Genomic DNA, 23288 nt, shown 5'->3' with positions numbered 1-23288 from the left:
ATCTGGTTACAGTGAGCAAGAGCATGAGAGATTGTTCACAACTGGACTATTTATTTATTTATTTATTTATTTGCCCATCCCTCCAGAATCCCCATTAATCCCCTTCCTCTATTCCACTGATACAACTAGGTATTTATTTAAAAGATCTGATTTTTGCTGCCCAATTCTGAAGGCCAGAGTTACTTTATAGTAGTGCAACAAGAATGAATCTCTGAATTCTGAAGATTAAGCAATGTCTTATATTGCCTTAACTTTTCTTTCCATATATCCTTTTTGAAGAGTTTTAAACTCTAACATTTTGAATTCTCATGGTTAATACAAATCCATGTTCTTAAGGGAAAAGTAATTTAAAATGTCACAGAAGGAATGCCATCTCTGCATGAGAAAGACCATATCAGTAATTCAGGAACCCTCTCAGGAGTAGAGTTATTATATAAAGAGGAAAAAGCCCTCATGTATATTTTTGAGTTCCATAAATACTTAGAGTAAGGATAAACTTCTATCAAAGAGACATACAATGATATTATGCTTTAAAAAATAAGAAGTTGGGCTGGTGTTGTAGCTCAGTGGTAGAGCGCTTGCCTCACATGCATGAGGCCTTGGGTTCAATCCTCAGCACCACATAAACATAAATAAATAAAAATAAAGATAATGTGTCTATCTATAACTAAAATATTTTTTAAATAGGAAATTATTCTTTTTATGTAACAGTCCCATAGAAATAATCCAACTTGGCAGAGCATTTCCTCTTCTTAATTTACAGATCCAGCTATCTCTCAGTCTGTTGCTTGATCACCTGTGAAGCTGTACCTTCATGTTCAAAATGTGATCATAGCTGGAACCACTAACATTTCCTGGGAGCTCATTAAAAATGTAGAATCCCAAGCTTCAGCCTTGAACTGATGAAGTATTTGAGTTTAACATGAAGTGTTTCAGGTGTATGTTGCAGATTAAGAAGCACTGCCACAGAGCACTGCATTTGTGACACCATCTGTCCAGAAGGGGAGATAAATCCAAGAACACAAGTCTAACATTTTAGATTTCAGCCTGGAAGTTACACGTATCTCTTCTGCTTATGTCCAATTGACAAAAACTCAGCCACAGAACTACCCCTATGTGTAAAGCAGGGCTGGTGAATGTAGACTCTCCTTTGGTGGCCATGAATGCTGATACTATTCTGTTACTGCAAAGGGGAACATTTTATTTCAGTGGACAGTCTTTCATAGGCACCTGGCACCAGGAGCATCCAATAAACATTTCTGTTCAAAAATCAAATTCAATTTGGTTGACTCATTATTTTTAAGTGTTATTCTAAGAAGCATTGAAAAAAATCCCATATTCACGGTTAACATTCTAGTGGATTATGCTTTTTGTAAAAGCCTAATAGCAAGTCCACAAATTTTATGAGTTCCCAGGATTTGAAGAAATTACATTAATATTTCTCCAACAAGAGAGAATAAACTATCATTTTTAGGAGAATATATTAAATTCATGTTTTAAGTCTCCTACAGAACTACAGATTCCTCCTTTTAAAATAATAGCTCTCATTCCTTAAGAGCCTCTTTCATTACAACTCCTAGATCTCAGGTCAGCAATGGACAGAATCCCCTAACTTTTCAATCTCTTTGTGAACATTTGCTTTCTCGCCTCCCTGGTTCTCCTGGCCTTCTGTCTCTCCTTAAGTGAGGGATGTTTTCTCTCCACAGGTCTCATGCCAACATCTTAGAGGTGAGACTTTGTGAGTGCTTTTAATCACCACTTCTAGCTCACACCTCTTCTCTAGTTACTTTTTCATCTTACTCTGATTATCCCAAACTCCACTCTCCCTTAGAAAAATCATCAAGTGCTTCTAGGGCCATTGCACCTTGAAGGTGCTGGTCTCTGCTCACCATCGCTCAACATGAACCTGCTATGTATCATGGCGATTTTAATATCACAGAGAAGATCCTTCCCATGTATTGGCTCCTAAGTTGACCAATTGATCATGTTCCTTTCAAGAATATTGTCCTTTGACCTATCTCAGCTCCTTACTTCCAGAGTCATAACCAAGATCTTTACATAACCATCAAATTCCATACCCATTAATTTTCAACCACATCTCAGCCATTTTCTGCTCCTTTGTACTAGTGCCTCTAACTGCATTCTTTAAGCTCATCACAACACACAAGTCATTGTTGCTGCCACTGCCAACTTTTTATGTTTCTGCCTGAGTGACCTTGAATGGTCATTTTCTGTCTCAGTTATTCCCCCTACAGATGCCTACATAGTTTGCTTCCTTCTTTTGGTTGGTCAAACAAATGTGTTTCCCTAATTATGAATATTTTATCTTAAATAAATGCAAATTCTCCAGGTGTGGTGGCACACACCTGAAATTCCAGTGGCTAGGGAGGCTGAGGCAGGAGGATTGCAAGTTTTAAACGAGCCTCAACAACAATGAGGCAATAAGCAACTCAGTGAGACCCTGTCTCTAAATAAAATACAAAAAAAGTTTGGGAATATGGCTCATGGTTGAGTGCTCCTGAGTTCAATCCCTGGTACCAACGAGTAAATAAAAGTAACTGAAGACTTGTGTCAGTTTTCCCTTTGGAGAAATATGTTTCCCAGATTTTATGGAAACTGGCTATTTCTTATGCCCCAAACCTTNTACAAAAAACATTAAAAAGATAGTGCACCATGATCAAGTGGGGTTCATCCCAGGGTTCAACATACAGAAATCAATAAACAAAATTCATCCATTTTGTGTCTCCTGTTTCTCCTATTTTATTATTTATTTCAATTATTTTGTTATGTATTTACATAACACATCACCATATACCATCATGTTACACAATTTATTTATTGTGTTTATTATGTAGAAAACAGAATAAAATTTATAAAAAAAATATAGGGATTTCTTTCTTTCTTTCTTTCTTTCTTTCTTTCTTTCTTTCTTTCTTTCTTTCTTTCTTTCTTCTTTTCTTTTTTAATCTTTACTATTAAATTCCCAGTCCCTAAAATAGTGCCTGGCACACAGTAAATGGTTGACAAGTACTTGTTAAATTGTTAATAATATATGAGTGAGCTTTTGCAATTAATAGAGAAATAACTTGTGGCTGAGTTGTGAACAACTGGAAAATCTACACACAATGGGTAAATCACCTGTATGGGGTACTGGCAACCTGCTAAATAAAGCAGAACTGAAGGGAAGGGCTCTAGAGAGACAACACTTTCAATAAAGTGAGTTTAATTCTGCAACAGAAAACAAGTGAGTTCTTTTACCCTTGGGAGCAATTGCTGATTCTGGGCCTAAACAAAAGGTGAAGAATCTGGGATCTGCACTGGTGCAGGGCGACTTCCAGAGGAAAGGTATGGGACAGGGACTATAGGAGCTTGGGGAGGGAATTTGGAGAGACTGAAATTTTCTTGCCTCCCATTGGGTCCAGGTTTTAGGGCAGTTGCTGTTTTCTGGTTCTTTTTCCCAAGAAGAGAAAAATTCCAGGGACATATTTTCTCCAATGATGAAAAGATCCAATATTTCCAGATGAAATAGTGTCTCAAGCTCAGTTGCAATCTACAAAGGGGACACAGTGAAGGGAGCAATGGTGTATTACCCAATACTTGCAAACTACTTTATTTGCAGAGTCTGACATCAGGATAAGGATAGGTTTGTACACAAATCATATGCAGTCAGTTTGCATTGATGCTAATGGCACTAAGTGTCCTGATGGAGAGGATACTAGTGTTGGCTATTTTACTTATTGTCTCCCTTTATTAATGCATTCTTTTAGAGGGAGTGAGATGTAAAATAGTGTGATGAGAGGAGGAAAGGGAAGCAAGACTCTTCAGTGAAATCCTAGGAGAAAATATTCTTTATCTTTACCATGCTTATTTGCTTATCCTTGCATATAGGATTTCCCCTATCGCATCCTCTGAAAATTCTTTCTTTAATTATTGTTCACAGCACCATTTTCCCCCTTTGGATTGACTCCTCATAGCCTTTGCTTAACTTTCTATCCCTTCCTCACTATTATTTTTCAAATGCATGTTCAAAATGCTGATTTCTGAAGATTGAGTCCATTGGAAAGGACATATCCAGAGTATATGGGTGGTTTCCTTCATTTCCTGTGTATGGTTTGGGGGGTTTATTTTGGCTCCACCTGTATGGTTGAAGTATGATACTTTGCACAGAAATGGCAATGCAGTATTAAGGACAGATTCCACGGAGCACAAAGTCTTGGATTCTGGACTTGGATTTTCTCTGCCTGAAAATTTTATTCAATTCTATCTCTAGCATAGACCAAAGTACACACAGCACAATGAGGCAACTCATCTTACAAGATATCAGATAAAATGAACAAAGAATATTGAGGTTAAAAGATACCAAAGTGTATATTTAGGAAATATACATCTCAATTAACACAGACACACACACACACACACACACACACACACAGATGGGAATGGAGAATAGAGGTTAGAGCAGAGGAAATGTCATCTGACTGTAAGGTATGGAATATTCAGGGAATGAGGCTACTTAGGTTTATACATGAAGGTCAGAAAGTGTCAGGTTTGCCTGGATCTTGGATGAGCAGAACACTGGGAGGACAAGTGGACAGTAAGATGGGAACACTGGGAAAGGGTATTGAAAGCCAAGGTGAGTGTATCAACCATTGCATTGGAAACTATAGTAATGCTTTTATTTGTATTTATCAATCACTGTATTTCTAAACTGTCCACTCTTTCTTTCCAAATAATAGAAAGGAAGCTAAAAGAGAAAGAGATGGGTGAAATGAGGAGAGGAAGGAATACCAAATTTGGGTCCTTCATCCCATTTAGAGACATAGAATAGGATCTCAATGAATTCCTGGAAGATCTACTTAAAGGATTATAGAATTGGCCATTGATAATATTGACATGCATGTAGTCTAGGACTAAAATTCTAGAATATAATAATTCTTGCAATGGAAACTTTTATGTTACCCAAAGCTTAATATTATTTTTATTCCACTAAATTATGTGAACCATTTTATTTAGAATTTAATGAGTGCTAACTATTGTACAAAAGGAATTATGTTCTATGTTTTGGAAGCATAAAAATTGTTCTGTTAAAGCTGAAGAGGATGTTTAATGTTGTTATTCTTCACAGGCAATGTTTGAAAGTGGGCACCTCTGATCTGCCTCTAGGAAAGCAATCAAAAAGTCTTAAGCCTCTGGCATGTTGTATTTGAAATGCCTTCAGGCTGTCTTTAGATTATGGGGACCATGGTAAATAAACTTGTATTTTGCCCTGAGTTTCTAAATGCAGGGAATAGAAAACCAGATGTCTTCAGTGGACCTGTAGCATCTTGAAGAAGGTAGAGACTTTAGGACAGATGAGCTCTATGTCACAATTGTACAAACTTTAGCAATAACAACTAATGGTTGAATCCAGGTAAATTACTTGGAGTAATTTTTATTCTTAAGTGATGAATTCATCTTACAAAAATCTGATCTTACATATTTTATGGCTCCAAGTTTTATACTTTGCCAATGAAAAAGATGTCCAAACATTACAATCTGGATTTCAGGGTACTTTGCTGGGGGAAAAGTTACTTTTCCAAACTTTTCTGTGATGTATTTGGAGTCAGACTAACTAGAAATTCTACATTGATCTATTTGCTATAAGAAGCATTTTCCTTCTCATTTCCATTAAAATGTGGCTTCATTTCTCTCATCCTAAATGTTCTCTCTCCTCTGATTTTTGTATCTTTGGATCCAAACTCTTTTTACAACTAAAGCCTGATTTTATTTTCTCTCTCTCATCCAAGGCCCGGTACATTAAAAATATGAAATACTTTTATTCATTTTATTTTTTATATTTATTGAAGATATTTGGAACAGTCATTCCTACCTTCTGACCACAGCGAGAAAACAGGTATGATCCCTTATATAGGCATAACTTCAGACACTCAACAAAAGATCTTCATGGTTTTTTAAAATAATTAATTTTTAGTTATAGTTGAACACAATACCTTTATTTCCTTTATTTTTATGTGGTGCTGAGGATAGAACCCAGGGCCTTGCAGGTGCTAGGTGAGTGCTCTACCGCTGAGCCACAACTCCAGCCCCAACAAATTCATGTTTTTAAACTGTTGTACAGCTGTATTATGAGTAAATGAACAGTTGGGATTGCTTATGAACATTGGGCAATATATCCTGGAAAACCAGGAGTAATGGTCATAATGAGACTACTCCAATGGAAAATAGTCTATAGCACATCTCCTGTATGGTGGCAGAAGCTACCTAAGCAATGCTAAAAGGTGGATTATCTTATTATGTATGTTTTACATGTCTATATCAAGGGATTTTCTAAGTGTGTCACATCACTGTTGGGCAGTGGCTGGGGATTCTAATTAGGCAGTGTGGATTCAGATCAGGCCAGGCCACGGAACTAAAACACATCTAATTCTGGTTTTCAATGGTTTCATCTCAGAGAATCAGGTTGGGAATTTGATATTCTTCAATGAAATTTACAGATCATGTTCTTCCATAATTTTAAATTCTATAATAATGAATCCATTCTATAGGAGTTCATATTCTCTAAAGATGGTTTGTACTGTTTTAAAAATCAATAACATACAGTCACCCAAAATTAATGATCCTATCCATATTTGTCTTAAAGCTCAGATAAGTTGTTAAAAAAATGACCATTTTTTCTGATAATTTTTCAGTATTTGAAGCAAAATAGAATTATGAAATCATAGTAGAAAATAAATATAATTTTAAAAATGTTTTTAAACACTGGAATAATTAAGATTGAAAAAATTGACAGATTGAATAAAAAGGAAGCAAAGTCACAGAAAAAAAAATAAATATACATAGAAGAAAAGCCAAACCTTGTTTTTCATCTAAAAATATAGTGATGATTTGGGGAGATTAATGTGCATCCTACTAAAATACCAAGTTTGCTAAAGAGATTTGACCCCCAAAAAATGATATATGATGAGAAGGGCAGTATTTTCAGGAAAAAATCTACAAAAAATGTAACCATGATTGATAATATGTGAATATGATAGGATTCAATTTTATAAACATCATATAATTTATATCTTATAAGACAATTTTGGCATAATAATAAAGTAACATCATAACTTTTCTTTTGCAAATGCCTCAAATTTTCTAGAAAAATTATCAAGACTGATATACTGGTCATAGTTGTATATGAGAAAAAATAGAGAGATAAACATATACAACAATGTCTATAGTGCTTTAGGATTTACTTATAGGAAATAAGGGTGATTATTTCTAGAGATTAGAAATTCAGACTAAAACAATCTAAAGAGAGGTCTTAATTTTTCTCTTACATTATGAATGTTACATCATGATCATGAATTATTCTATAACAATTATACAGTTAATAATGGTGCACAAAATATTGAAAATAATTTTGAATATTTGTTAATAACATTGGTAACCTCTTAAATTTGAGTAATAATATTGCACTTGGGAAATCATTCTAAAGTTAATTGTAGAATCATTATGAGAGTAAAACTTGGAAATGTCATAAATATCTCAATGAGCAAATGATCAAATACATGTAAAGATTGATATGCTATCCCACTATTAAATTATCAATTAATCTATGAAAAATAAATCAAGATGGGTTATTAAACAATTATAAGTCAAAATAATAATATAAAATGGCATGATATTATTTCAGTCATATAAACTATACGTATAGAGTGAGAGATCACAGACACCAAAATGAGTGAACTAAACTGAGAGCATTCTTATTAAGTGGGATTTTCAAACAATATTAATGCCTACTTGTATTGGAATAGTGTTGTTGATTTTCTTTTCAAATGTCACAATATAGAGATAAAGTGCATTAATACACTATATATATGTGTGATTATGTGTGCAGATATGTAGGCATAGCACTATTAAATTCTGAAAGCTCAGAAATCATAGAACAACTGCTTACAATTCATTTTGATGCACAAGAACTAGGTTTTGAAGAATTTAAGTGACTTACCCAAAGAAAGAATAAGTTCTGCAATTGTCAATCTAGATAAGAATAAAATATTTGAAGGATATATATACTTTTTTTATTCCACAAAACCAAAAGCTTTGGTTCAATCCAGTGGGTTTCTGAGTCAACAGATAAATGTTACAGAGATCTGGGTATCAGCTTACAAAGAGTCATAGGAGATTTTGTTTCACAGAAAGGCCATTGCAGACAACACAATATTAAACAGAACTCAGAATTCAGAAGTAAGACCACAGTCTCCCAAAGATGTAATTTCTTTCATCTGTAGATTAAACATATGTCAACTGCATGCTGCCCACAGCCACTGACAGGGTGATGCATAACGGCAGCATGACTGAATTCATTCTATTTGGCCTGGCACAAGACCCTGGAAAGCAGAAGGTAATATTTGGGATCTTCTTGATTCTTTACCTCATGACACTGTTGGGGAACTTTCTCATTGTGGTGACCATTAAAACAAGCCAGACCCTTGGGAGTCCCATGTACTATTTCCTCTTCCCCCTATTTTTTGCAGATGCTTGCTTCTCTACAACCACAGCCCCCAGACTGATTGTGGATGCCCTTTCTCAGAAGAAGACCATTTCCTACAATGAGTGCATGACTCAAGCTTTTGCAGCCCATTTCTTTGGCTGCATGGAGATATTTGTGCTCATCCTCATAGCCTTTGATGGCTATGTGGCCATTTGTAAGCCCCTGCGATACACAACCATCATGAGCCATCATGTCTGTCATGCATTAGTGATTCTGGCCTGGGTAGGATCTTGCATGCATTCTTCAGCACAGATTTCTCTGGCTTTGAGATTGCCCTTCTGTGACCCCAATGTGATTGATCACTATTTCTGTGATATGCAACCTTTGTTAAAACTTGCCTGCATGTCATCAATCTGCTCATAGTGTTTAATAGTGGGGCCATATGCATGGTGAGTTTCATAGTCTTACTTATCTCCTATATTGTCATCCTATACTCTCTGAGAAACCATAGTACAGAAGTAAGGTGGAAAGCTCTTTCCACATGCACCTCCCACTTTATTGTTGTGGTCATATTTTTTGGTCCATGTATATTTATATACATGCTAAGAGCCAAGTATATGATGCATGGCATTTTTGGTCCAAAGGTGACGCCAGCTAGCCATTGAGATGATATGATTATGTTAAGATTTGCATTCATATGGATATTGGACTCCTGCTGTTCACCTAGGCTGGCTATGGGACTCCTGGAGAGTTCCCATTGGTTGGGGAAGTACAGTAGGAGGGAGTTCGGGGGGAGGAGCTCTCTCGGCGGTCCGAGAGGAGGCCACGTGGGTGGAAAAATCTTCCCGGGCCCATACCGGACATTGGCGGCAGTTTCAAAAAATAAACTTTGTTCCTGCTTGAGTGGCTCGTGATTTTGTGCCCAGCCAGACTGCGGCAACTGGCGGCCAGCAAGGGGAACGCCTGAAGCTTGGAGGTGAGTAAAATTGCTCGCCCCTGAGGGAAGGCAACAAAATGGGTGACCATTTCAACAAACAATGTGTTCTCGTTTTGATTTATCTTGTTTTTGTTTCAAGCTGCCTATCCCTAGAATTTTCTCAGGCAAACTGGGAAAAATGGTTGGCTCAAGGTTTGAAGTTGTTCGGCCCTGAGAAAGAGAAAATTGATACAACTATTCTTTGTTCGGTTTTTGTTTCATTCTGTTTCGGTTTTGTTTTATGCTATCTTATTGGGTTGCGTTACCTTTATAGTAGATTAGAAACTAGTAAAAAACAAACCGAAAGACTGTTAAGTAAATTGTTAGAGGTCCAGACTATGGTAGAAAACATGTTAGGTCAAGCGAAAGAGAAGGTCTCTCAAGCTAGTCAGACAGAGGAAGATTTGAAGAAAGAAAGCTTAGAGGAAAAACAACCATCAGGCGGGGAATTACAACAGGAGGCTGCTACTAACCCCGTTCTATCACCAGAGGGCGTAATTCAACCAACAGCTCCATCTACAGCTGAGCGGCCCTCAACTCCCGTAGTTGATGGACGGAATCCTGAGGCAGGACCCCAAAGATTAGCATGCCCTGTACTTGAGCAGGCAGGAGGGCAACGAATTCACCGTGCTTTAGATTTCAAAACAGTGAAGCAATTAAAGGAGGCTGTAACAACCTACGGGCCGCAAGCACCCTTCACTGTGAGCATGGTCGAATCCATTACCAACTTAGACATGACGCCAGCAGATTGGGCTAACATGTGTCGATCTGTGCTAAATGGAGGACAATATTTGTTATGGAAGGTTGCCAATGAGGAATTTTGCATGGAGACAGCTAGGCGAAATGCAGCAGCCGGTTACCCTCAAAGAAATCTAGATATGTTATTAGGAAAAGGACCTTATGAGGGTCAACGGCAACAAATTGAATATGATCCTGGCGTATACGCACAAATTGCTGCAGACGCAGTTAGGGCATGGAAAACTTTACAGGGGCATGGAGATTTACAAGGACAATTATCTAAGGTAATACAAGGAGCTAATGAACCTTACGCTGAATTTGTAGATAGGCTTATTCAGACAGCATCTAGAGTATTTGGAGATACAGAACAGGCAATGCCATTTATAAAACAACTGGCTTATGACCAAGCAAATCGTTGCTGCAGAGAGGTCATCAGACCATGGAAACATGAAGATTTAAACACATATATTAAATTATGTAGAGACATTAATGAACAAGGGCAAGTCTTAGCAGCAGTACAACAGGCTTTAGATGCCAGGCCAAAAACATGCTATAATTGTGATCAAACAGGACATTTTAAAAGGAGTTGCCCCATAGGAGGAGGGTTTAACAAGGCTAGGTATCAAAGGAATAGAATACCGGGTATTTGCCCACGATGCCGTAGAGGGAAACATTGGGCTAATGAATGCCGTTCTCAAACCACCATAGAAGGTATTCCGTTATCAAAAAACAGACAAGGACCAAGTGTTTACCCACGATATCGTGGAGAAAGACATCAGGCTCCATTGCCAAAAAACGGACTGGAGGGCCCAATGCTCCGGGGCCCAAAACCACAAATATACGGGGCAGTGGAGGAACCCAGCAACACCATCAAGGTAGTGCCCAGGACGCATTATCCATTAAATCCCTCATCAGACAAACTAGAGGGAGCGCAGGGTTGGACATCTGCGCCTCTGCCAGAGCAGTACTAACTCCAGAGATGGGAGTTCAAATCATTCCCACAGGAGTAAAAGGACCTCTTCCCCAAGGAACAGTAGGCTTATTATTGGGACGCAGTTCTTCAACACTAAAAGGACTTATGATAAGTCCTGGGGTAATTGATCCCGATTATGAAGGTGAAATAAAAATTATAGCTAGTTCTCCAAGAGGTATATCAGTAATTTCACCAGGAGATAGAATAGCACAGTTATTAATAATACCCAGCCTACATGATAAATTTTCCAGTCGTACTGTAGAAAGAGGTTCCAGGGGATTAGGCTCCACAGGTGTAGATTGGGCTATGCTGTCTTTAAATCTAGATTCTCGCCCAATGCTAAAACTAAATATTCAAGGACATGACTTTAATGGGCTACTTGATACAGGTGCAGACCTTAGCATCATATCTCATCAAGAATGGCCGAAACATTGGCCATTACAACAAGCCACTCAAACGCTTCGAGGCCTAGGAGTGGCAACTAATCCCCATAGAAGTGCAATGGTATTAGATTGGAAGGATCCTGAAGGATGTGAAGGAACTATACAGCCCTATGTATTGGATCATCTTCCTATAAATTTATGGGGACGAGATGTCCTAGATCAATTAGGTTTGACATTAACAAATAACATCAATCCTAATGCGCCCACTACTAGGGCTAGACAAGGCTTTAGGAAAGAAGAAAGATTAAGAGAACAAGAACAAGGTATGACAGCACCAATTCAAATAGATCAAGAAACAAATAGACATGGATTGGGTTTTCAGAAAGGGCCACTGAGACAATCAAAATTACTTGGAAATCAGAAAGACCAGTGTGGGTTCCTCAGTGGCCCCTGACTAAAGAAAAGATACAAATAGCCCATGACCTGGTCAAACAACAATTAGCGGAGGGACATATACAACCTTCCGTATCTCCCCATAATACTCCCATTTTTGTCATTAAAAAGAAATCTGGTAAATGGAGATTATTGCAAGATTTAAGAGCCATTAATAATGAGATGGTTATTATGGGACCTGCTCAATCAGGGATTCCCCAATTGTCTGCTTTACCAAAAACCTGGTATGTTTTAGCTATAGATATTAAAGATTGTTTTTTTTCAATTCCAATTCATCCCGAGGATAGTCCACATTTTGCATTTACTATCCCTGCACTAAATCATGAAGGTCCTGATCAGAGATATGAATGGAAAGTACTCCCTCAAGGGATGGCTAATAGTCCAACTATGTGTCAAATTTATGTTAACAAAGCAATCCAGCCACTTAGAAATCAAAATCCTGAACTACAAATATTTCACTATATGGATGATGTGTTATTGGCACATAAAGATAAAAACACATTGCTAGAATGTTATGCCACACTTACAAATTTATTAAAAAATTATAATCTAGAGATAGCAATAGATAAAGTACAATTAAATCTTCCAATTAATTATTTAGGGGTTTTATTATCCTCAACCATGGTCCGTCCACCCAAAATTCAAATACGAGTAGATCAACTCAAATCACTTAACGACTTTCAAAAGTTATTAGGAGACATAAATTGGATAAGGCCTTATCTAGGCATACCAACAGGAGAGTTGGGACCTTTATTTGATATTCTAAAAGGTCCATCAGATCCAAATTCACCCCGCATGTTGACGCCTGAAGCAAGAAAGGCATTAAAAATCATTGAAACATATATGGAAAATATGCATTTGGATAGAATTGATATAAGTTTGCCTTTATTATTTATTGTACTGCCAACAAAAAATATTCCTACAGGAGTATTCTGGCAAGAAGGTCCATTATTGTGGATACATTTATCTTATTCTCCTAACACTATTCTTACTAGGTATCCTGAGGCTGTAGGACAATTAATACTCAAAGGAATAAAAGCAGCCAAGGGAGTGTTTGGGATTTCTCCCAATAAAATTATTACTCCATATACTATAGATCAAATTGATGAGTTAGCTAATGAGTTAAATACTTGGGCAATAATCATGTGTAAATCTAATGTTTCATTTGATAATCACTTACCGTCTAATCCTTTGTTGTCTTTTTGGTCTAAACATCCTGTAGTTTTTCCAAAGATGACAAAAAAAACCCCTATCATGAATGCTCCAAATATATTCACTGATGGGTCAAATAATGGTACAGCAGCAGTAGTTACCCCTGATCAAACTTTTACATTTTTAGTACCCAAACAATCAGCTCAAAAGGTAGAGCTTAATGCAGTATTACAAGCTTTTATGATGTTTAAAGATTCTGTATTTAATTTATTTTCTGATAGTCAGTATGTAGTTAATGCTATAGTATCCCTTGAAGATGCTGGTAGGATTTCCCCTTCTTCTACTGTTTTCTCTTTGTTTTCCACTATACAAAGTCTAATCTGGGACAGAAAAGATCCATTCTTTATAGGACATATCAGGGCACATACAGGATTGCCTGGAGCCCTTAGTTTGGGCAATGATTTAGCAGATAAATCTACACATGACATACATATTTTCTCCACAATAGAAGAAGCTATAAATTTTCATAAAAGGTTCCATGTCAATGCTAATACTTTACAAAAGCGTTTTAAAATAACTAAAGAACAAGCCCGACATATAATAAAACAATGTCAAAATTGTGTGACATTTTTACCACAAGTTAATCTTGGAGTCAATCCTAGAGGACTGATACCTAACCATATTTGGCAGATGGACGTCACACACTTGCCAGAATTTGGAAAATTAAAATATTTACATGTTACAGTTGATACTTCTTCCGGATTTCTGATGGGCTCCCTTCATGCCGGAGAAAAAACTAAAGATGTTATAGCTCATTGCTTACAAAATTTTGCCACTGTGGGCGTTCCAAAACAGTTAAAAACCGATAATGGTCCTGGTTATACGTCCACCTCTTTTAAACAATTTTGCTCATCATTTGGCATTACTCACATAACAGGAATTCCATACAATCCACAAGGACAAGGCATAGTTGAAAGAGCTCATCAAACTATTAAAATGTACTTATTAAAACAAAAGGAGGGAATTGGAAAGGGGTATATATCCCCCAAAGATAAACTTAAAATAACCCTTTTTACTCTAAACTTTTTAAATTTGGATTCATCAGGGCTTAGTGCTGCGGAAAGACATTTGTATCCAAAAAATGTACATAAGCCTAAGGTACTTTGGAAAGATATTCTAACAGGACAATGGAAAGGTCCTGACCCAGTGATAGTCTGGAGTCGGGGCTCTGTTTGTGTTTTTCCACAGGAAGAACAGCAGCCGATTTGGATTCCAGAGAGATTAACTAAAACAATTTCTACAGACCAAAAGGAAAATGATTCGACTCAAATCCATAACAGCTGATATCCAGATCTCCAGCTTGGCTATTCTTACATCTGCGACAGTGATTAACCAGGATGCTTTTTTCAATATCTATTTTATTATTGCTTTTTCCCACATCATAAAGTTCTATTTTATTTTTGAGCTCATACAGACCTAGGTTAATGTTTTTTCTGATCAGTTTTATTTTTTGACTGTGGAGTTTTTGAACATTGCAATGGAGATTTCACCTAGGTAAAGCTACAAGGCCTTTACTATTGTCTTATGTGTTATATGTTACGTGTGCACACTTCTGTTTTGTGTTGTATGTCTGTATGTGCGTATGTCCATATATCACATATGAGGAGCGCTCATGCACATGGATCCAAAAAATTTTTTTTTTTTATTCACGTGATTTTAATAGTTTAATTTAATTTGGGTAAACAGCTGTTGAGGATTGTTTTAATATATGAACAAATAGAAGGTTAACAGATCTGTTTGTTTACTTTCACCTTTCCTTTTCATTATATTTAATAATTCTGTTCAGGATAATGTAAATTGTTCTAAATATTGTTTTCTTAGTACCTGTTGAAATGTTACATATTTTTTTTTTAGCATCATTGTCAAAATTCCTATTTTCATCCCAGTGCCGGTGAAGACAAAGATAAAACCAAACTACAACTTCTTCGAGAGTTATCACAACAAACCGTGTAAACTGATACATCAATGATTTATAACTCAACAAGTAATGCTCAATCAATGAGTCGATTTATTTTGGAAGGATATGGACATATTGATAGATTCCTCTGCTTTGAACTGCTTACAAAACTTGCCTGGACTATGTATCACTTGTATGCTTTATTTTGGGAGGATATGGACATATTGATAGATTCCTCTGCTTTGAACTGCTTACAGAACTTGCCTGGACTATGTATCACTTGTATGCTTTGTGATCTATTTGTTGATGCAGCGAATTATGGTAGTGCTAGCGTATCTTTGCTGATGTGTCACCAGTGATGTAATTTTTCCTAGGAGCCGTTAATTGACTTGGTGTCATGACATTTCTGTATCCTCCTCCCTTCTACTAGTGATGGTCTAATTTTGGGGGCCAACAGAGGTGAGGTAAAGAACCTCACCCCCCCACCGGCACCAAGGCCAAATTTGGGGGCCAACAGAGGTGAGGCAAAGAACCTCACCCCCCCACTGGTACATAGGCCTATCCACAAGTATGGCTATATGCTGGACCGGTAGTCAGTGACGGGTATGATCCAATTGCAGTGGTATCAACCTAAGACAGGAGGCTGACGCCTAAAAGTCAGTTTTCCGATGACGGGTAAGAACCATATATTGAATTGGACAAACCTAACAGGCACGGTCCCGAGCCAGATTGCTTGTTACTTAAACAGAAGGGGGGAGATGCTAAGAGCCAAGTATATGATGCATGGCATTTTTGGTCCAAAGGTGACGCCAGCTAGCCATTGAGATGATATGATTATGTTAAGATTTGCATTCATATGGATATTGGACTCCTGCTGTTCACCTAGGCTGGCTATGGGACTCCTGGAGAGTTCGCATTGGTTGGGGAAGTACAGTAGGAGGGAGTTCCGGGGGAGGAGCTCTCTTAGAGGTCCGAGAGGAGGCTGCGTGGGTGGAAAAATCTTCCCGGGCGCTTACCGGACATTGGCGGCAGTTTCAAAAAATAAACTTTGTTCCTGCTTGAGTGGCTCGTGATTTTGTGCCCAGCCAGACTGCGGCATATACACTCGTCCACCAACCACATTTACAGTGGACAAGATGGTGGCTGCATTTTATACAATTGGGACACCTTTACTGAATCCTTTGATCTATACACTAAGGAATGCAGAAGTGAAAAATGCCATGAAAAAGTTATGGTGTAGCAAAGTATGACTTAAATTGATAAATATTATGTGTATTATAATGCATATGTCCTCTCAGTTTAGTTTTTGTTGCATGGCCTGAAAAGATAGTCTGGTGTTTCTTAACTTTGGACTTTAGTTATAAGGGGAATGTTTAACACCACCATTTTCCTTTGAAAATAATTCTATCTATACATAGAATGTACGCTAATCACTCCCCACTTCATAATTTCACAGACACTTGAGCTATTAGTACCTGAACTTATGAGTTTACTTACACTGGCACCAAGTAGTACCTGGAATTGATACAGGTAAATAGAAGAAAATGTGATGTACATTGTTATGTGCATGAGCTCCATCCACAGAACACAAAATGTCAAAACACTGTACCAATAATTCCAAATACTTGTTTACAGAATAGGCAGAGTAAGTATCAACATTCAAAGAGGATATCATCAAAGTTGTCAGAGATATTCACAAGTGACACATTTGTTTACACTCGTTTCAGATGAGTACTCACAATTTGATTTTTTTTTAAGCATTGGAATTTAGTCCTATGGAGTTTAAAGTGTAATTGGATCTATGTAAGCAAGGCATAATGGAAATAAAAATTTGATTCTTGTCTCACCTTGCTTTTTCAAACTCACTACAGTGGAGAGATTTTTTTTTTAATCTGTCTGAATGAAAACTCACAAAACTTCTTTCTCCTTACTTTTTTCTTCTCACTGTTGTATAACAGAGCCCAATTTCCCCTCAATGTGAGGCAACGCCAAAAAGTAAAATCCCCAGTGCATGACATTAGTCAAACTGTCAAAAATCCCTACACTCTTCACTTTCAGCTGAATTCAGGGAGCCTAAAACAGAAAAGGCAGACAGCACAGTCTGGGGACAAGGAAGAAAAATCCTACTTGACTTTGTATCTTAACAAACTGGCTCACTGTCTCTGAAACTGGCAGATATTGAAAGATTTATGTTTTTCTTCCCTTTGGGACCTTTTCACAAGCTTCTTCAAGATTATCTCTGACTTTTCTAATTGTAGTATCCTTGATGTAGGAGGAAAATGTCCATTTCTTAGGATCATCAGTGATGTCTTTTCTGCTCTTCAAACATCCAGTGCCTATCTTCAAAATGCTCTGCCCCTCCAAGTGACCCTACTGGTATGGTGACCTTACTGCAAGTCCTCATTACATCTCCCATTAGCCATTCCTTGGGAGATGTCCAAATTGCATTTTTTTCTTTTTTTTTTTTTTTTGGGGGGGGGTGTTGTTAAATAAGTTTATTATCTTTATCTGAAAAAATATAGGAAAAAAAACTTGTTTGGTTTAGCTCTCAGCAGCCTGTTCCTGAGCTCTGAGGAAGCTTGCCTTCTTTTGAGCTATGTACATAAGTTTTCTTCTGGGCAAGGGACATTTTAGAATAGTTTTCCACTTCTTCTTTTAAACTTCTCTTGGGCTTCTTCTCATAGACTATATTCTCTCATATAGCAGAATGAGCTTTCTTATACATCTCCTCCATCATGCTGGGGGTAACATTGTTCTTTATATACTGAGAGAATTGTTTCTTATAAGCATCTTCATCTTCTTCCATTAGATAACACATATAATCTGCAAAATTCTGACCCATGATGCACTTCCGATGTACTTCAGTATTGAACTCCTGCCTTTCATAATCATAACCAGGGAATCATTTGGAACTATGAGAAATAGACAAGCCCTCACACACAGCTCCCTTCAGGGCACCAAAAACTTTATTGCCAGTTGAGTTCTATCAAGGTCTGCATCCAAATAGCAGGTGAAGGCACCAAGTTGACCATTAATGTTTTCCACATTATATTCATCTCCAGTCACCTCCACTTGGCCTTCATAGATCTGGTCCATGCCAAACTTATTGAGAAGCCTGCAGCCAGCAACAGGCCAGTTCAATATGCTGCAGCATAATTTTTTAGGCCAACTTTCACACCATATTTTGGTAGTTCATGTGCATATACTGCCTGGGCTATCATATCCCCTTCTATATGGGCATAAACAATCTGGAAAATTATATCTCCGTTAGTTACACAAATTGTCATTCTGTATTTGTGTGTATTGTACTTATTTTTGTCCTGGATCACCAAGTGTTTTCAAGCATAGGAATCAGTTTTGCCCTCTCCTCTTCTTCTAAATTTCACTTGCTATTTCTTAAAGTAGGCCTTATTCTTGACAACTTTAACAAGCCCCATCCTGCAAAACAGAGACCCAGGTCTACAGTTCCATGCAGACCTCCAGCTTTCATTTCTTAAAGACTGATATCTTTAATTAAAAAAAAAATTATCAGAATAGTGCAAACATAAATCAACCAAAATTTGATCTATCTCATGTCACAACTCAAGCATAAACTCTGGTTCATAATGCAAAGTCATTTATTTGGAGAATAATTGTTGCTTGTAGATAATGTCAACAAATATTGAAGGCAAATCATTGGTATAGTTTAATGCCAATAAATATGTATGTACTCAGCCAATTAATATAATTAAACCAATTAATAATTGCCATATTTTTCTGAGGGTAATTTTCTATGGTATAATTCTATTCAACAATTAAAGTCTATGTATTAAGGATTTCACCAAATAATAAAGATAATTCTGAGAGATTAGTTTTCACAGCCATTTAAAAGTGAAGCATGTTTGAAGATTCTCAGGTCATCTGCAGTACAACCTGAGATCTTATGACACACATGATTTGTTCACATGAAGTAAACTTATTCAGAGAGTCCATGAACTCCGTGAAATTATTGAAACATCTTGCTCCTAACTGTGGAAACAAGCTGCTTGGGATATAAATGGGGGAAGAGTCACCCAGTTATGTGATCCTGGTTAAATTTGTAGAATTAGAGTTTCTACTGTTTTCATACAAAGGTTTAAAGTCGAAGATTTAAGAACCTATGAGCCTAATAAAGTGGTAACCCTTTCAGGTTTACCAAAGGAATTACACTGTCTCTAATTAAGAACAATCACTAAAGAGGTAGCCAATCACTTCAGGATTCAAAAAATCCTGTTTGGTTATTCTCCTTTCTTTCCTTCCTTCCTTCCTTCTCTCCTCCTTTTTTTTTTAATTTTTAAATTTAAGCTTATCAGCACAGTAGCACACTGTGTATCTCTCACTCTTTAGGTCTCTCCCAATATAGATCTCTTCCTCTTCCTCCCCCTATAGCTAGCAGTTCAGTGAAAACAGAATAGGGTTGGATACTCTCTATACCTGTTCCACCTGAAGGCCATGTACAGCAGAATCTGAGGCACTACCTAGACCTGTTACAGAGGAAGAACAGGTAGTCATCTCTGTACCCAGCCTGCCTGGGCACAGTCTCTAAGAATAGATCCCCTCCACCATCCCTGACCCTGAGTTTCTATTCCTCCTCTACTCTGTTCTGTGTGACTATAGCAAGGAATCTTTAGGTCTTGAGTCAGGAGACAGGAGCAGGTACTTTTAATGATGATTTTAGAATTAGAATTGGATTAGCGTTTTTAAAGATGTGGGTGCCCTGTGATGCCCTAGTGGTGGAGTAAACTTCAGTGTTCTTATGCAAAATGTACAAATATCATTCAGATTAAGTCAGTTGGTTCAAATGCCAGGAGAAAACTAGCTAGGAAAGGAGAAAGAACCAGACTATTTTGACAAAAACTAGTTAATTCCTTCCCTTATGAGATGAAGATCTTGAGCTTCAGAGTGACATCCTTAAAGGGAGTTGGACTTATGTTCTCTCACTTGAACTATGTAATGTTGGTAGAGTTAATCACCTTTTGGAACTCTAGTCTACTTATGTGCCTATATCTACATCTGTACCTCTGTATAAACATAACTAAAAGGCCTATTTAAGCTAAAGCCTGCTCAAAAAAATTCTATTTCTTTCCCTTTTTCCATCTCATTTAATGATTTGAAAAGGTCACTGGATATTCTAGGTTATAGGACTAGCAAAGCTTCTCTACATCAGATTGTAAAGTTTAGACATTCTAAGGGTTTGTAGTGCTTCACCTCTTACAACTTTAGTGATGGGAATGAAAGTAAAAAAAAAAAAATGTTTCTAAACCATAAAATAGACATGAGTGAGTCTGGCAAAATAAAGCATTTCTCACTAACTATTAGACTGTAACATAGATAATGAAGTCCTCCTATGAAGTATCTGTACCTCTCTTTAATCTCTTTTTGGCCTTTGCATTTGCTGAGTTTTTTCAAATAGATGACCTATTGGAAACACTGCTAGGGAGCAGGTGTACTTACTCTGTGCCAGGGGTGCAACACATTCCCCCAGCCATAGGTAATCTACCAATAGCCTCAAGTACCTTTGAGTCATCCTGCCTTCCCTTCCAAACCTTGGCAAACATTAATTGCACTAAAGTCCTTAAGAGCCTCTCTTTATTCTTTCCTTCCTTCTTTCTTCATTAGTAATCTGGGTAAAGTACTAAGGAGCGAGCAAGAATCCCAAAAGCAAAACAGAAGGGCAGGAACAACTTTTGCATTTGAACAAGCTCTTCCATGTGTGGCTTTTGAACACAGAGGTCTGTCAATGTCAAGGGCATTGGTTGCAGATGGGAGCCAACCCATCTGGAGCTGGAGAGGAGATGAGGGGCTAAACCTCGGGGGATCTGAGCTCAATCTCCACTTCTAAGAATCCTGCTACTGCTTTCCACTTTGCAGGAGATTCCAGTCCACTTTAGCCCCTTTTCCTCCTGGGTCAATAAAGCAGGAGGGAAGTACCTCACCCCTGCTGTGAGGGACAGTTCCAATAGAAGGAGGCAGAGGGGGAGGCAGATTGGAACTCTGCTCTAGGACAGGAAGAACAGCCATCAGGGCCAAGGCTGAGTCTGAAACCACAAACATTAAGCAGATTATGGATAGGAATCAGGGGACCAAAGGCTTTATTTTACCTAAAGGCATGGGAGTCACCAGTGAAGCCAGGTAGTTCCTGGTGTTATGATGAACTCTGTCCTCACAGCAGATCAATACAGGACATTCATCTCTTTATACAGAAAGCCTGTGTTCATAGTTACATTGCCAATTTCTGTGCTAGGCTCTATAGAAAACATATATAGATAAATGTGGCCTGTGGCCTCAAAGAGCCAACAGCTTAGTAGGTCACTGGAGATACAGAAAAAACTTTGAAATATTATTTTATATATAAATGTATATTAAATATAGAGAGAAGAAGAAGTGTGGTGGGGGCAGGGGGAGCAAAGGAACAAACCAGATTATTATAATGCAGTGTCTTAAAGTCAAGGTTAGAGGTAGGAAAACAGCAGGATAACATGATCATTGGATAGGATTAGATAATCTAGCCAGAGATCAGGGGAAGCTTGCTGGAGAAGATGGACTCTAGGAGCCCTTAGAACAGTACCTGGCATACAGTGCTCTCTTAAATGTTTCTTGAATCAGCATATGTTAGTTAGCTTTCCATTGCTATGACAAAATACCTGAGAAAATCAAAATTAGGAAAGGTTTATTTGGCTTACAATTTTAGAGGTTTCAGTCCATGGCCAGGTGGCTCTGCTGCTTTGAGCCTGTGACAGCACAGTACATTATGGTAGGAGCATGTGCTCATAGAAAAAAATAAAGAGAGGGACAAGGGGCCAAGGTCTCAATATCCCTTTCCAGGTTGATATCTCCAATTTGCTAACCTCCTTTGACCATGCCTTTCTTTCTGAAGGTCTACCACCACCCATAGTGCCACAGGCTGGTGACCAAGCCATTAAAACACAGACCTTCAGGAGACAATCAAGATTCAAATTCTAACAGCATATTCCAGCAAATCAGAGAAAAATATGAGTCAGTCCTTTAGGAGAGTGAGGGAATAAATCGACTATGGGCCTGGAGTGTGATGCTTGGGGAGCTTCTAGAGTTCACTCGAGATCCAGGTCATGAATTTAAAGTGAGATCCCAAACGACACTGGAAGAGCGAAGCACAAGTTGATAAAACCTTCCCACAATCCGTTATCGTTTTCTGAGGACAAGGGGAAATCTATGAAATCTTCTGTGATTAGGTTAAAAAAAGCTTTATTAGTTGGAAAGAGCAGTGACCAGGCGGACTGTTTGCCTTTTGCGCCACCCTGTGGGAAAATCACATCATGACAAGTTGATAGAGGTGGTAGAGCTGCAGAACCCAGCAGGGAAGGGGCATGTGTCTATTCCTGCCGCTATTTGTGAAATCGAATTGTTCTCAAGGCTGATCTGTACCTGAACCTTCATCATCACATTGGAATAGCTTTGGTGTCCACAGGTGTGACAATTTTCACATGTAAAATATATATACATATATATCGTCATCTCTTAAAAACAGCTTTTCCTTTTCCTTCCAGGTTGAGAGTATTTGTCTCCTTGTTTTTCTCTGGAAGATCGGAACACTGTTGGGCTTTGGTCAGGAGGTCTGCAGATGATCTATTTTTCACTATTTCCATGTGGATTTTAAAACACCTTAAATTTGGAGGCAATCTAGGTATCAGGAGGGGCTGTTGCTGCTCTGGGAATAGATTTGAATATCATTTGTTCTTAGTTTTATCCCAAATATTTGTTTCTAGCTGTTTTTACTACTAGTAGAAATCTACTGAATCTTCTCTGTTATTCCAAATGTGGGTCCAGTCAGTTTTCATGGAGCAGATTGCTGGAGACACTTACCCTCTGGGACCTCAGCAGGCCCATTAGCTTCTGCTCTGTGAGGGACAATTTCTAGTCTTAGAGAACAGAGTAGTTACCTAAGCTGACAGAGATCTGCCAAAGCAAAATTCTATAACATGGCGCTAATCCTTAAAACCAACTACCTTTTTATTCTGATGTTTCTTTTTGATAGATTTCTGATATTTCTCATATCCCATGAGGCCTTAAAATTTTCAACAAAGTCAGTTTTTAGCTTATTTATAATATTTACACATCCACTTACTGCTGGTATCTTTTATTTCATCCAGTAGATTCCGTTTTTCTTCTGGAATGATTTT

The 23288-nt window shown here is 37.7% G+C and overlaps 1 protein-coding gene and 1 pseudogene across 1 annotated transcript; one reads left to right on the top strand and one right to left on the bottom strand.

The window, feature by feature from the left end:
* Positions 1 to 8323: 8323 nt before the first annotated feature.
* LOC107134930 (olfactory receptor 4C11-like) lies at positions 8324 to 16361 on the top strand. Its single transcript, XM_015476927.1, is given in 3 exon segments — positions 8324 to 8882; positions 8885 to 9078; positions 16215 to 16361. Coding segments are annotated over 3 exon segments (900 nt in total).
* Positions 16362 to 17652: 1291 nt separating this feature from the next.
* Positions 17653 to 18557, bottom strand: LOC107134919 (annotated as a pseudogene).
* Between the last annotated feature and the right edge of the window lie 4731 nt (positions 18558 to 23288).

Source organism: Marmota marmota, unplaced genomic scaffold, assembly GCF_001458135.2.
Source record: "Marmota marmota marmota unplaced genomic scaffold, marMar, whole genome shotgun sequence".
NCBI classification, from domain to species: domain Eukaryota; kingdom Metazoa; phylum Chordata; class Mammalia; order Rodentia; family Sciuridae; genus Marmota; species Marmota marmota.
Note: the sequence above shows the minus strand (reverse complement) of the source record. Positions and strands in the feature narration are given on the sequence as shown.